Source organism: Nannobrachium achirus (assembly GCF_963921795.1).
Source record: "Nannobrachium achirus genome assembly, chromosome: 17".
Taxonomy (NCBI): domain Eukaryota; kingdom Metazoa; phylum Chordata; class Actinopteri; order Myctophiformes; family Myctophidae; genus Nannobrachium; species Nannobrachium achirus.
In genome coordinates, this window is record NC_137824.1 from 22,007,819 (window position 1) to 22,020,447 (window position 12,629).

Here is a 12,629-nt window from a genome sequence, read left to right on the forward strand (position 1 = left end):
CATTTTTTGAAATTTTGCTGGACTGCAATATTGTCTATTTTTATTGGCATCTTTGATTATTTTCTGTTTAATATGTACACTTAGGTTTCTATTGGGCACTTACCAGTATGTAGACTTGTTAGTTGAGAATGGGAATTAATTGCATGTTGGGAGTTTTAGGGAAGGGTATTGCATGTCTTTATTTTCTGGCATGTATTGGTGGTGGAGCAATTGTTTAGGCCGGGCTACAACTATTGGATTAAGGGATTATTACTTTTTCCATTAATTGCAAAATCAAAGATGGCGTCACATGTGAGCTTATTTGTCTTTTTTACTTTTTGTTGCGACCATAGGTCGCATTTACTACCAAAACCTCCACAGGCTGTCTGTGGGTGAGTGAGTGAGTCAGTCACACTTTTGCCCTGCTCATATCTCCACAACCGTTGCCCCCATCCATGCCAAATTTTGCACACACACTCCTTGACTGCCAAACTACAACCTCCAGGGACCCCCAGGTCCCTGGGGGACCCCCAGATGTAAAAAATGACCAAATGTGGTCACACGTCACACTTTTTCCCTGCTCATATCTCCGCAACCGTTCACCCGATCCATGCCACATTTTGCGCACACACTCCTTGCCTGCCAAACTACAACCTCCAAGGACCCCCCGAGTCCCAGGGACCCCCCATATGTAAAAAAATGACCAAATGTGCAAAAATGACCACCCCAACGGGGCTGCTCACGGGGAATTCCTGGGGACCACCCACTCCTGGTGCTCCAGAACGGATACAAAAGTGGTGACGCCCCCAGTGGAGGACCCCCTCCACTGCAGCTCACATAAAATGCCCTAACTCGGCCTAGGAGCGTCCGGGAGAGCCGGGGCCGGTACCTATTCGTCCACCTACGGTCGCTTATCTCCCGATTAGGGAGTCTTACTGGTCTAATACATGCACAAAATATTGATTCTTAATCTATTATTAAGTATATTATTAAATGAACAATTGTTTAATTCTATAATAGATAAGTTCAATTACCTATTGCACCTCTACAGTGGTTGAATTCAAATGTGGTTTATCAAACATGGCCTCCCCATCTTTCCTCAAGGGATACAGGAAGAGTCTGCACCTAAACATGAATGTAAAGTATTCATGGTTTGATCATGAATGGATCTTTTACATTATGAGAGGGGGAATTTAATTTGCCTGTAGTGTTTAGGTGTCGATTCCTTCGGTTACCCTCTTGAAGTAGTATAAATATAATAGGAAAATGTGGTGGTCAAGACAAGACGGTAGAGCATCTGGGAACCTCGATATAACATTGGCTATTTTATCCAAAATGTTAAATAATTTGAAAAATATTCCTATGTAAAAGAAAGTATACATGATCAAATATTCGACAATTGAATTGAAGTCTAATATTTCTACAATTGATAGAATTTGAAGGATACATTTAAGTCTGATAATGATGACCCTGCCACCCCCCACACTGCCCTTGCTTGGGAATCTGGAAGGATCATGGACGAGACAATTTATAAAGAATTCTTGGTATTTTTGTGATGCGTTCTGGAGAAAGAAGGTGAGGTAAGGTTGCCCTCTGTTGGTTCTGTTGAAGAAACGCATATTTTTCACATTAAATGTAAAACTTTCATTGCTAAAAGTGGGGCATGATAAGCATTCCAAAATATGAAATTAGTGTGTATTTTCTTTTATGACGATGCATTTGTTTCGGTGTAAGTATATTAAGAAAACAATTAAAGCACATGTATTGTTTTCAGTCGCGTCATCAGGCTTCTCGCAGTACTTGTGGAAAGCGGGTTCTATTTTGATCAGTTTTGAGTGTTCCGTTCTAAAGGCCGCCTACTGTATCCGTTATGCTCTCAGCCTCTCATAAACCATTTCCGTATCCGCTCTAGACCGTGTGCGTATTTGCTTTGGCAATGTAGACGTACGTTTTCTCACGCCAATAAATACACCTTTGAATGGCAAGTGAACTCAACTGATCCCAGTAGTCAAATTGACTTCAGCTGAGCTAACTGATCTAGGAGGAGCTGGTTGGAATAACGTCTCTGACTCTCTGTTCCTCCCTCTTTAATTGAGTATTTCCAATATTATACCTTTACTCTCCACAGTCCACTTCTTTTATTTGAAAAATGTGAAAGCCATTTGAAAATTGGCAACAATACGATGCATTGTGAGCTTGTAGATCTGCTAGTTTCAAACATTTTTGCAGGCCTATAGCCTACATTTGAAAACAAAACAAAAATGATATTCTGCATAACGAGTACGTTTACTTTTGGTACTTTAAGTACATTTTGATGTCAATACTTTGGCACTTTTAAAGTAAAAAATGTGAATTCCAGACTTTTACTAATAAGAGTATTTCTACACTACAGTATTGATACATGTGAGTACTTTTTCCTCCCCTGTGTGCTTATTGGCTGCTGCTGCTGTGACGGGTTCAGCTCAGAGCACCACTGAGTTGACTTGACCTTGTTCAACACACACTAGTAGACCCAGGATAACATTAACAACAGCATGACAACTCCAGATCTATCTGCAATACCAATGCCAGAGTTGCCAGTTGCGATGTCTGCATTACCAAGCTCGGGGTTCCGGCTATCAAAAGGTAACGTTTTAAACGCCATAACTTATTAGCTAATGCTAGCTAACCTAGTTTGTTTGGAGGCAGCTCGCTAGTGGATATCATCTGAGTAATGTACGACGACAGGCGCCTGCTTGTGGGAAATGGCGCTAATAATATTGATCCATAAACCATACCGGTCGTCGGTAAATTAAACTCAAAAGCAATTAAGACGCTTTCCCCCTACAGCTAAATACTAACTGTTACGTGGTCAGCTGCTGTAGCAAACCGGCGGCCAGTCACAACTGTCAAACGCAGCCACTGGGTTGTGTTACAACTTTGTGTCACACACACACACACACACACACACACACACACACACACACACACACACTACATTTGAATGACTTGCTGCAGATGATCCTGTTTTACAATTGAGATCGTTGCTGCTTTGTGTGCCCAACATTATCTGGAGCCTAATCCGCCCAACAAGGTGTTTGCACAACAATAATCCTCCCTGACCAACAAGGCGTCAGTCATCATGTGATTCACGTTTGACTTGGCAGACCATCACGACGTTGAACAGTCGCCTTTGGTCGGCTTGTGTGGTTTGTTGTATCTTAACTCAAAGCCGTTAGAGATGCCAAGTGGGTAGGGCCTATCAATAATTTCTATTCAACGCTTTTAGACAAAACAAAGTGGGTGAGCTGTGTATGCTACAGTATGGTGAATCACGTGTGGATGTGCATAATTATAGACTTCTCATGTGATGTGGCATTCAGACACAATCATTTAATTACAATTCTCACATCACAGCAGGGGAGATTGGGAAGCAACTCTTCATGTTTTTTTTTTAGTGTGGTTAACACATTATAGTCCTAGGGAAACTTTATAGACTTCTTCTGCTGCCATTTGAAATGAAAGGGATAGGGAATCAATGGGAGTGGGAATCAGTAGGGAATCAATGGGAGTGGGAATCAATTGGTCGAGCTTCACATGGCAGTTGGCGTACTGTAGAATATCGTCAGCAACCACACTCGCAATTTCAAATTGCATCTTTCTAGTTTAGGCATGGGAAATCTGAGAACATGAGAAGTGGACAGTATATAGGGGGTCTCTGGTGGGATAAGGAGAACTGTCAGTTTCGTCACAACAAAAACTACAATTTCTAAATGCCTAGGTCTCAATTCTAGATTATGAATGAGTTGAACACAACTGACAAGCCAGTCCATGTATGTAACTAACCATGAAAGCATAACCAATTTGCCAATGAAAAGAGAACAGGCTTTGAGTCTTGTATTTCAGTTAACGCATAGTTTCATGGATTAAGAACAGAGCTGGAATTGGCTAGTCTACTTATACATATTAGCTAGAGTAGGTCTGAGCTTTCATGGTTTGAAGCAACACAAGGCCTTCCATAGATCTTAATCTGTTTCAGCATCTGGGCCAATATGGGTTTACTATTCCAATGCAGTGACCATGGGTGACTTGACCAAGTAGTATTGTGTTTTTGCTGTAAAGATGAACATTTCATTGCCTATTTCATGGTTTGGACTGGTGTCCTCAAAATGTCTGAACAAGCAATGCAAGATAAAATTACAAAAAGGCTAAGGGTTATTACATATTATGGTAATTCTTTAGATAGTATTCATGTAACAAACAATCATGTGTGTGCTACTCAAACATTGCGTCGAGCGTGCACCTGGTGGCTGGTCATTATGGGGCCCGGTGGCCGGCCCATTAATACATGTTGGATCAATCAAACAAACAAAGCTAAATGCCTGAGCAACGCCCTGTGCTCAAGCACACTGATAACATGACTCTACCTTGGATTTAGGTGCACAAATATCAGTTGTACAATGTCGATTGAATTCAATTCAAAGGAGCTTTATCGGCATAAGAAAACATACGTTTTGAATTAACATTGCCAAAGCAAGTGTCAAAATATAACAAAAACTGTTGAAAATGGGGGACATAATATACATTTGGAAGGGGTACAGCATTGTGTAAACAGAGCTATGTCACATTTTGTCATTATGTACAGTATATACAGGGTATGAAGCTTTTTGGAACAAATAGACGCATTTCTTTTTTCTCTCAATACTATTTCAGTAGTATACAAAGAAAAGAAAAAAAGGTTCAAATTTAAAATGCATTTAAAGGTAGCAGCTCTGTTAATACTGTCAATGTCATTGAATGCAAATTTGGGACGGGTTGAGGCAGAATTCGAAACGCCTAAACATAAACCATTCTTGCTAATAGTGCTCTGGGGTAGTACAGTAGGTGTACTGCGACATTAAAACAGGGTTCCCACGGTCTTGAAATTCCTGGAAATATTTTGAAATTAGAAAAATGTTTTTCCAGTACTGGAAAAGTTTTGGAATTGATCAAGGGTCCTGGAAGGTCCTGGAAAAAATAGCTATGCATTGTCTTTGGTTATTGATTTTGTTAATACCTCTGAAATGACAAATTAAACATTGGCCAAATTGTCAAATATTAGAGGCAGAAATGCTCACAACACCTCAAAAAGGTTGAGAACCACTGGCATGGTCACTGTGCATAGGAGTAAGTGACTCGTTATTGAGCTGAATTATTGTTATATAGTCCTGGAAATTGGGTTAAATATTCTGGAAAAGTTTTGGAAATAAATTAGTAAAAATCCTGTTAAAACTACTGTCTGATATATGCCAACATGTCTCCACAGATCAGTTAATTGTAGCAGTCCCAGTGGCGGTGGTGGCAGCTGTGGGAGGTTTCCTGGTCAGTCGGTACCTGAGCGGTAGCAGCTGTAAGAAGGGCCAGGTCAACACATGCATCAGCAAAGACAGTCCCAAAGTGGTCCACAGCTTTGATATGGAGGACATCGGCACCAAGGCTGTCTACTGCCGCTGTTGGAAATCAAAGAAGGTCAGACTTTTTTTTATTCCCCAAGATCCCCCAACCTTGAATCCATAACTCACAGAGAAGTGAGGTGTCTGTGTCGATCTTATTTGTGTTAATGCCTCCCCTCATCGTTTCAGTGGTAGTAGCCCACACGTAAATCCAGTAATCGACTGGCAACTAAAAGGACAACATTTTTTTTTTTTACAACAATGGTTATATTTTAGATTGTAATAAAAGAAAAAAATAGTGTTAAATGTTTTCATTTACTGCTTTCTATCGTTTTTGCGATTCTTTTTTTTTTTTTTTTTTGTGTGTGTGGGGGCATGCATTCAAGTGGCCGGTGATTTCTTTATTACTATTTACAGTTACACTACTATCCCCCATAAATCACAGCTGCCCGTGAAAGATTGTAAAAGTGTGTAGAATCTGTTGTAATGACAGGTTACTACAAGTCACATCCATGAATGGATGTCGGGCAGTTGGTGAGGAAACTGTGCCATCACAAATTAAGAATCATAAAATAATTGAGAAGAAAATCAAATACACATTGCTCAGTGTTTTGTATGCACAAAATTTAAGTCTTGCACATTAAAATTTGTAGATATGGCATACATAAAAACCATTCAGCTTGTATTCAACGTCTTTTTAAATCAAGAGATGAACAGTAGAATTTAAGAGGGTTGTTTATTTTTAAAACGGGTGTGTTTCAGTTTTGGGAGTGATGGTGTAAAATTGTGTACATCTCTGGGGAGATTTTAAAATGCCTTAAAATTCAGGAGTACAGTTTTGAGTAAAAGAAAACCTCTTTTTTGTCTTGCAGAATATTATTACTTTTTTTTTAAAATATTAAGGTTTTTATTTTTATTATTATTATCTTGCATCATTATCTGAAGGTGTTTTAAATATCAAAATGTTTTGTTTTTTAAGGATTGTGAATTTTGTATGTTTTTCCATTCATTCGTTCATTCTCAAGTGACTGTATAATGTCATCTAAATGCTCTAGATTGAATTATGTATTTTTCCATATTTTGTACAATTATGACACAATGTGCCCTTAGAGTAGAGGTCTTCACGGGTCCAATTTGAACTACCCGAACCCAAAAGGACCCGGGGGAAACGGACCCGGACCCATATGGCCCCGTCTATCATTTGGAATTTGATAACCGTTACCCGATCAGCCCCGAGACGTGATGGATCCGATCCGAACGGCCCCGCCTGTTATTAGAAAAATTGGATCCGATACCCGAGCAGAACGAGAGATCCGAGACCCGAACCTGTCGCCCCGAAATGAAAGAATGCCAACGTTATTATATTAAGAGTTGTATCAGACATATTTCTTACCTAACGTCGCCACGGTGCTGCTGTTGCTGTCAGCGGCGCTGTGCCTCTCGCCAAAAGATGATCTTTTCCCAGACCAGTAAGTCAATGCGGACAGTTTGTAAATACAAATAAATCCATGTTTTTATTCCTTCTTCTTTGGCTATAGCCAATGCTAATGCTATCGTTTTCTGTCGCATGTGTTGTTCATTATATCTTTCTGCTTTGAGTGTCCATTTTGCTCTGCAGAGCATGACAACACGCAATGACAACTCCATTGTAAACCGTTAACCAAAACGTTACGTTAATATCTTTGATAATAATAACAATCCAACTGATACAGTCAGTGTTGTTGTGACTGAGTGAGTTCTACTTCTCAGTTCTCACAACCAATGCAACATATTACATGCTGCATCTTTAGTGCCATCGTGTGGCGTTATCTATTTGGTGCAGTTGTTGCGTTCGCTTTCACTTCAATCTCGGCCTGTCTCGGCTCCACTCGGGTAACAGGAGATACCCGGGGAACCGGGGCAGACGGCCCCGGCCCCGGCCCGCCCCGCGGTAAAAGCTAGAAAACGGCCCCGTTACCCGGCTCGGTTCGGTTCGGATCGCGGGTAATTTCGGATCTCGGGCAGGTCCGAAGACCTCTACCTTAGAGGCATGTTGAACTGAGCACCATGTTGATTTTGTTGTCATAACCAAGTAGCTTACTTGCAGATACTTAAATGGGGGGGGAAACAACTTTACTTGGTAAAGTAACTGAGATGTTTTCCCCCACACACCTGACACATTTTTTCTTTGCAGTTCCCATACTGTGACGGCGCCCATACCAAGCACAACGAGGAAACGGGTGACAACGTTGGACCGCTCATCATTATTAAGAAGAAGGATGCCTAAACCAACCAACCAACCAGAGGGCTCTATCCTCCCATCGCCTTTTTCTTCAGCTTCAGCACTCAAGTGTCATGCCACTGGTCACAGTGCAATAATACAATCAGTTAATAGTTCTCTGTCCCAGAACCCATACCCATTTGTATACGATGCTGCATTTCTAATTCATTCAGAATGTGTGAAAGTCTGAACTTGGAAAATGCTGAAAAATATATATTTCCCCATACATTCCACACTTATTTAACTTTTTTCTTCATCTTCAAAAATGAAGGTCCAGGCGTGGAATGATGAGGAAGGTGTCTCAACAGAGTAAGATGAGTATTTGATTAAACAGTGGCATTCTGACCTATTTGATATAAAGTTATTATGCTTCTAGGTGAAAATGAGCCCTGTACATGTGTCATACATTCATGTCTGACGTGTTCCCACCTCCTGTACAGAGCAGGTGGCTGAGAAATAATGAGGCAGGTTATTTATGATCAATGAGTTGAGTTCTACGATCTCTGATTTAAAATTTGAAGCATTATTTTAGACACAACTACAGCGGTACAGCCTCTCAGAAATCCCTTATGATTTTATTTTTGCGCTAAAAGTGCAAAAGCTGCTAAGCCAAACGGATGAAAAGGTGGCGGTCTTAATGAAAGCTGGATATTGCGCACATATTCGGTTTAAAAGCAGTTGGAGACACTGTCCTCTTGGCACTGGTTCTGTCTGCTTTCTGTGAATAGAATACTGTTATATTTAATCTGTTAAGTGTTCAAACTAAATGTCTGCTGATCATGTTTTGCTTTTCCATCAGAGTTACTTTTCTATTGCATATATGCTGTGTTGACTTGATGACAATGATTCATTGTTCTGTGTATTGTGAATTAAAGTCGTCTCTTGAGGACTCAGAACTTTTGCCATCGCCTCTTTTTAGTGTTTCCACTAAGACGTTCAATAAAAGCAGGGCCAAATACGGACTTGGGGACCAATGGGTAAAATCTAAAATAGAATGTACTTATTTAAATGTGATGCATTTTTTTGCAACATTACGTTGTAACTCTAGAAACAAAAAATAAAATGTGTTGGCAAACTTGGCATTACCACGTGGTCAAGGGAAATGAGTAAACCCAGCAGGTTTAGCCCTGTTTGACCCCTGCAGAGGTTTCCAGGCTGTTCATTGTGAGGCCTTTTGGACTGCCTGCTCCGGAGGAGGTGGTGAGTAGGCCGTTATGCTGCAGTGTCCACCACCAGTGGCCATTTTAAGATGTGGCAGTATTTGTGGTGACCGCTAGAAGACGCTGTGTCTTCATAAATAGTCCAGACCAGACAGTGTATGCGATTATGGTGAGCCCCGCTCCCATAGTGACACACACACACGCACGATGCATCTGGCACGCAGCCAAGACCGAGGACACTCACAAGAGGTGGACTGGACTCTATTATCCGGCTCTGAGGAGTCAACCTACTAGACAGGATGGTGCATTTCATAAAGGGAGGGGAGCCGGACCACAGCCCTCCACTGGCCTTGTCTAGACCAACCGACTGATTACTAGCACTCTCCGACAATACTGTCTGCCAGCCAGAGATGGGCAGTATTTCTTTGATATGCATTTGAAATATGCCATGGAGCCTAGACTAGCTATATGCTACTGTTTGTGGGATTCGTATTTATTTTGGACAGTGTGAGAAAATAAACAATTTTAGAAGTTTGTGTAGAGTAGTTAGTTAGGCTACTCACTGGAGTAGTAGCCGAAATCCGAAATACGTTACGTTTAAGACTGTGTTCTTTTATTGGTCCATTAGAATTACGAATTTTGTAGCAGTTAAGATTTTTATAAAAAAAAAAAATGTTATGTTTCAAATAGCCTACACAACACATCCCCGGTCCACTAAAGTAGAATTGAACTATTGCCTACTATTCGATATTATTCTTCAACATTATCCATTTTGTGCACCATATAAATGGGCTCATATGTATGCAGACTCAGTTTTGTGCTTTATTTTTAATGTAATGGTTAATATCAGGTAGCTACATGTTTATAGCACTTTTATATATTTATATTTTGTTAACCCAAAGTATATAGACAATTACACATCATTTTCATTTTAAATGACCTTTGATTAAGGCGTAATTTAGGATAGTTAAAATTACATTTTCTTTTATTTCGATTTTTGTTTAATACTTTTCCACTTAGTAGCCTAACTCCGAGATTGATCCTTGCGCGGGTCCATTTGGTGGCACGTGTACACTCTTGGAGCTTAATCAATTAATTAAATCTAATTGATTCGGTACTGTATCAGATCAAAATGCTAATGTGTAAGTACAGCACAGGAGGGCTAGTAGTGTGGGGTCGGGGTTGCGTGTTATTTCAGTAGCGAGAGTCCACTTCGTATTTTGAGCGACGCCCCCAAATTCCGTGAAGTGTGTTTGCATACCCTCCGCGGGGAAAAGCGGGGACGGAGAGAGGTGGAAGAAACAGGAGGTCCGCCGTCCATATGCGCTAGATTCACACGAATAGTTCCGAGACTTCTGCCCATTATCGTTGATGGGAGAGTTTGGACACATCTTCACAAGGTAAGAAAACGCGTTTTGAGGCGACCGTAGCGTCGATTCGGTGTTGTTCTGGCGGTCGCTTTCTCTCCGCGCGGAGAGAGACGTGTCGCAACGACCACTCGGACTGTGGTCAGCTCTCGCCATCGCGTTGGTCGCACCGCGTTCTTAGGTAACGCTAATTATGTGGAATGATTAATCGATCCGTTGCGTTAGGAATCGAGCGATCGGCCGTCGTTACACGACAGTATACATAAACTCTATTAATCGCGTTAACAGTTTTTCAACAAATGTGAACAAGGACTGTTGCCTAGTAGTCTTTTTTTTTTAACCCAGCAACCGCATCGTTGCGCACCTCGTCGCCCTCGTCGATACCAGACAAAAGACAACCTATTTTTTTACGGTCCCTGATCTGTCCGTCCTCGACTATGCTTTTTTGTTATGGCTGGCACACATAACAACCAGTCGTCAAAATGTATTTGAAAAGCGCGCTCCACATTTGACCTGCGCATATGCGCATATCTTTGCATATTGTTGTCGCTCTGTTATTGATTGCATTGATATACCGTGAAATTCTTAAAGGGATACTGCCACTTGTATGCGGAAATCATGGGCAAAGCATGCAATCCGATATTCAGGCCTGTTAATGTTTGTCCTGGGACTTGTAGAATATTCTAAACATTGAACATATACATTTATTTACTGTTCTTTCAAAGTGAAACATTGTTAACATCTATCTCGGGCAAAGCTTAGGGGAAACATTTGTCAGTCTCCTATCCCCTTTTCCTCTCTTTCTATTTTCCTCCCTCCAACATTTCTATTCTTAACCTTCCTCTCTCCATCCCCCATTCATTTCCAGCTCTCCAGGACTCTGAAGCTGCTGCGGAGAATGGGAATAGGGACACAGGCCAAGGCTTGCCATTTTGGCTGAAGTAACAGCAGGACGGTTGTCAACCCCACATCGGCTTCAATCCCCATTTCCCTTACCTCTCCACACACACATACACTGATACGCACGCGTGCACGCTCACTGCTATGTCCACTGCTGTCGACATCGCTGGGCCTTCCTCCCCAGTCCAGGCCCATAGCAGTGCTAAAATCCCCAACGAGCCACTGAGACCAAGCCTGAAGCGCTCCACTCACCCATACACCCTGTCTCACTACATCTCCACCCCCTCCACAGCCATGGACGTCACAGGCCTCATCCAGCCCTCCCCAACCCAGCAGCGTTCCACCCAGTCTGGGCACAACAAGCCCCGCCGGGCCCCCTCCTGGCCTGACATGTGGGAGTCCCCCAGTGGGCTCCACCTGGCCCATGCCGCGGAGCTGTTAATGCGGGCAGGGTTGCTGGCTCTTACACCGACCACAGAACAGGCCGCACTCGGGCCTCCGAGCAGCCAGCCGGCCAGAGGGGAGGTTGGGGAAGTGAAGGGGGAGAGGGCTGACGCGGAGGGGAGCGGCTCTGGGCCTGACGAGGAGGAAGACGACTCCCTGGGTTGTGGGACCGAGTTCCAGCCTTTCCTCGGAGCCTGGTTCCCCTTCAGCCCTGCCCTGTTCCCACTGGCAGGCTTCCAGATGGGGGGAGGCCGCTGGAGGAACACAGTCATGGGAGGCGAGGGGATCGAGGGGCTGGTGGCCGAGGGCTACTCCCCTGGGTCCCTGGCCGGGGGCGGCGGAGGGAGAAGGAAGAGAAAGAGGTGTGGCGAGTGTGTACCGTGTCGGCGCCAAAGGAACTGCGACCAGTGCAGCAGCTGCCGCAATCGCAAGAGGGGACACCAGATCTGTAAATACAGGAAGTGCGAGGAGCTGAAGAGGAAGCCGGGAGGCCCTGGGTTCGAGGGCAGGGTCCCCGGCTATGATCTGAGGGGATCCGACTTTACATTGGGTCTGGCGCAGGAGAGGAGCAGTGGAGCCTTAGATGGATAGTGGCATATGGCATATGTGACTGACAACACTTTTTCAGAGGGGGTTCCCAATTGGATTGATTTGCTAAGGACCTGTAGTTTCGAACGTACGGGAGGCCGTGTTTTAAAATGCTCGGAACGTGGCACAAAGATCATCTGATCTGTCGTCAAAATTGAGGAGCTGCAGCTCTGAGAATATTCACACTCGCTCCCATCCTTTCTTTTGACAATCAGTGGCTCTGACAGGAGAGAAAGAGAAAAACCAATGTGTGTCAACACTTAGGCGATGACAAAATGTAAATATACTGTAAATAATCTGGAAAAACATAATGTCTTTTTTTAACATCCCTTTCCAGTTTGGATGTATTGTGTTTCAACTTAAAAAAGAAAAGGAGAAAAATAAAAGAGCCAAACAATTGTTTTTCAATGGGGAGTTTTGATTCTGTTGTTCTGACGTCACTGCATCACTAAGAGATGAATGAGTTAAGCATAAGCTAAATTATTTCATGTGCAACTCGTACTGTATAGCTCTGTTTGCC

At 42.7% G+C, this 12,629-nt stretch overlaps 2 protein-coding genes across 2 annotated transcripts; both read left to right on the forward strand.

Annotated features, from left to right (window-relative positions):
• The first annotated feature begins 2,470 nt into the window (after nucleotides 1-2,470).
• LOC308301589 (CDGSH iron-sulfur domain-containing protein 1) lies at nucleotides 2,471-8,551 on the forward strand. The gene is made up of 3 exons (XM_080745625.1): nucleotides 2,471-2,604; nucleotides 5,264-5,466; nucleotides 7,564-8,551. Exons 1-3 carry the CDS (start codon nucleotides 2,514-2,516, stop codon nucleotides 7,654-7,656), a joined length of 387 nt encoding a protein of 128 aa, XP_080601751.1. The 5' UTR covers nucleotides 2,471-2,513; the 3' UTR covers nucleotides 7,657-8,551.
• A 1,527-nt stretch (nucleotides 8,552-10,078) lies between these two features.
• On the forward strand, nucleotides 10,079-12,629 carry LOC308301785 (uncharacterized protein). The gene is made up of 2 exons (XM_080745893.1): nucleotides 10,079-10,210; nucleotides 11,046-12,629. Exon 2 carries the CDS (start codon nucleotides 11,222-11,224, stop codon nucleotides 12,110-12,112), a length of 891 nt encoding a protein of 296 aa, XP_080602019.1. The 5' UTR covers nucleotides 10,079-10,210; nucleotides 11,046-11,221; the 3' UTR covers nucleotides 12,113-12,629.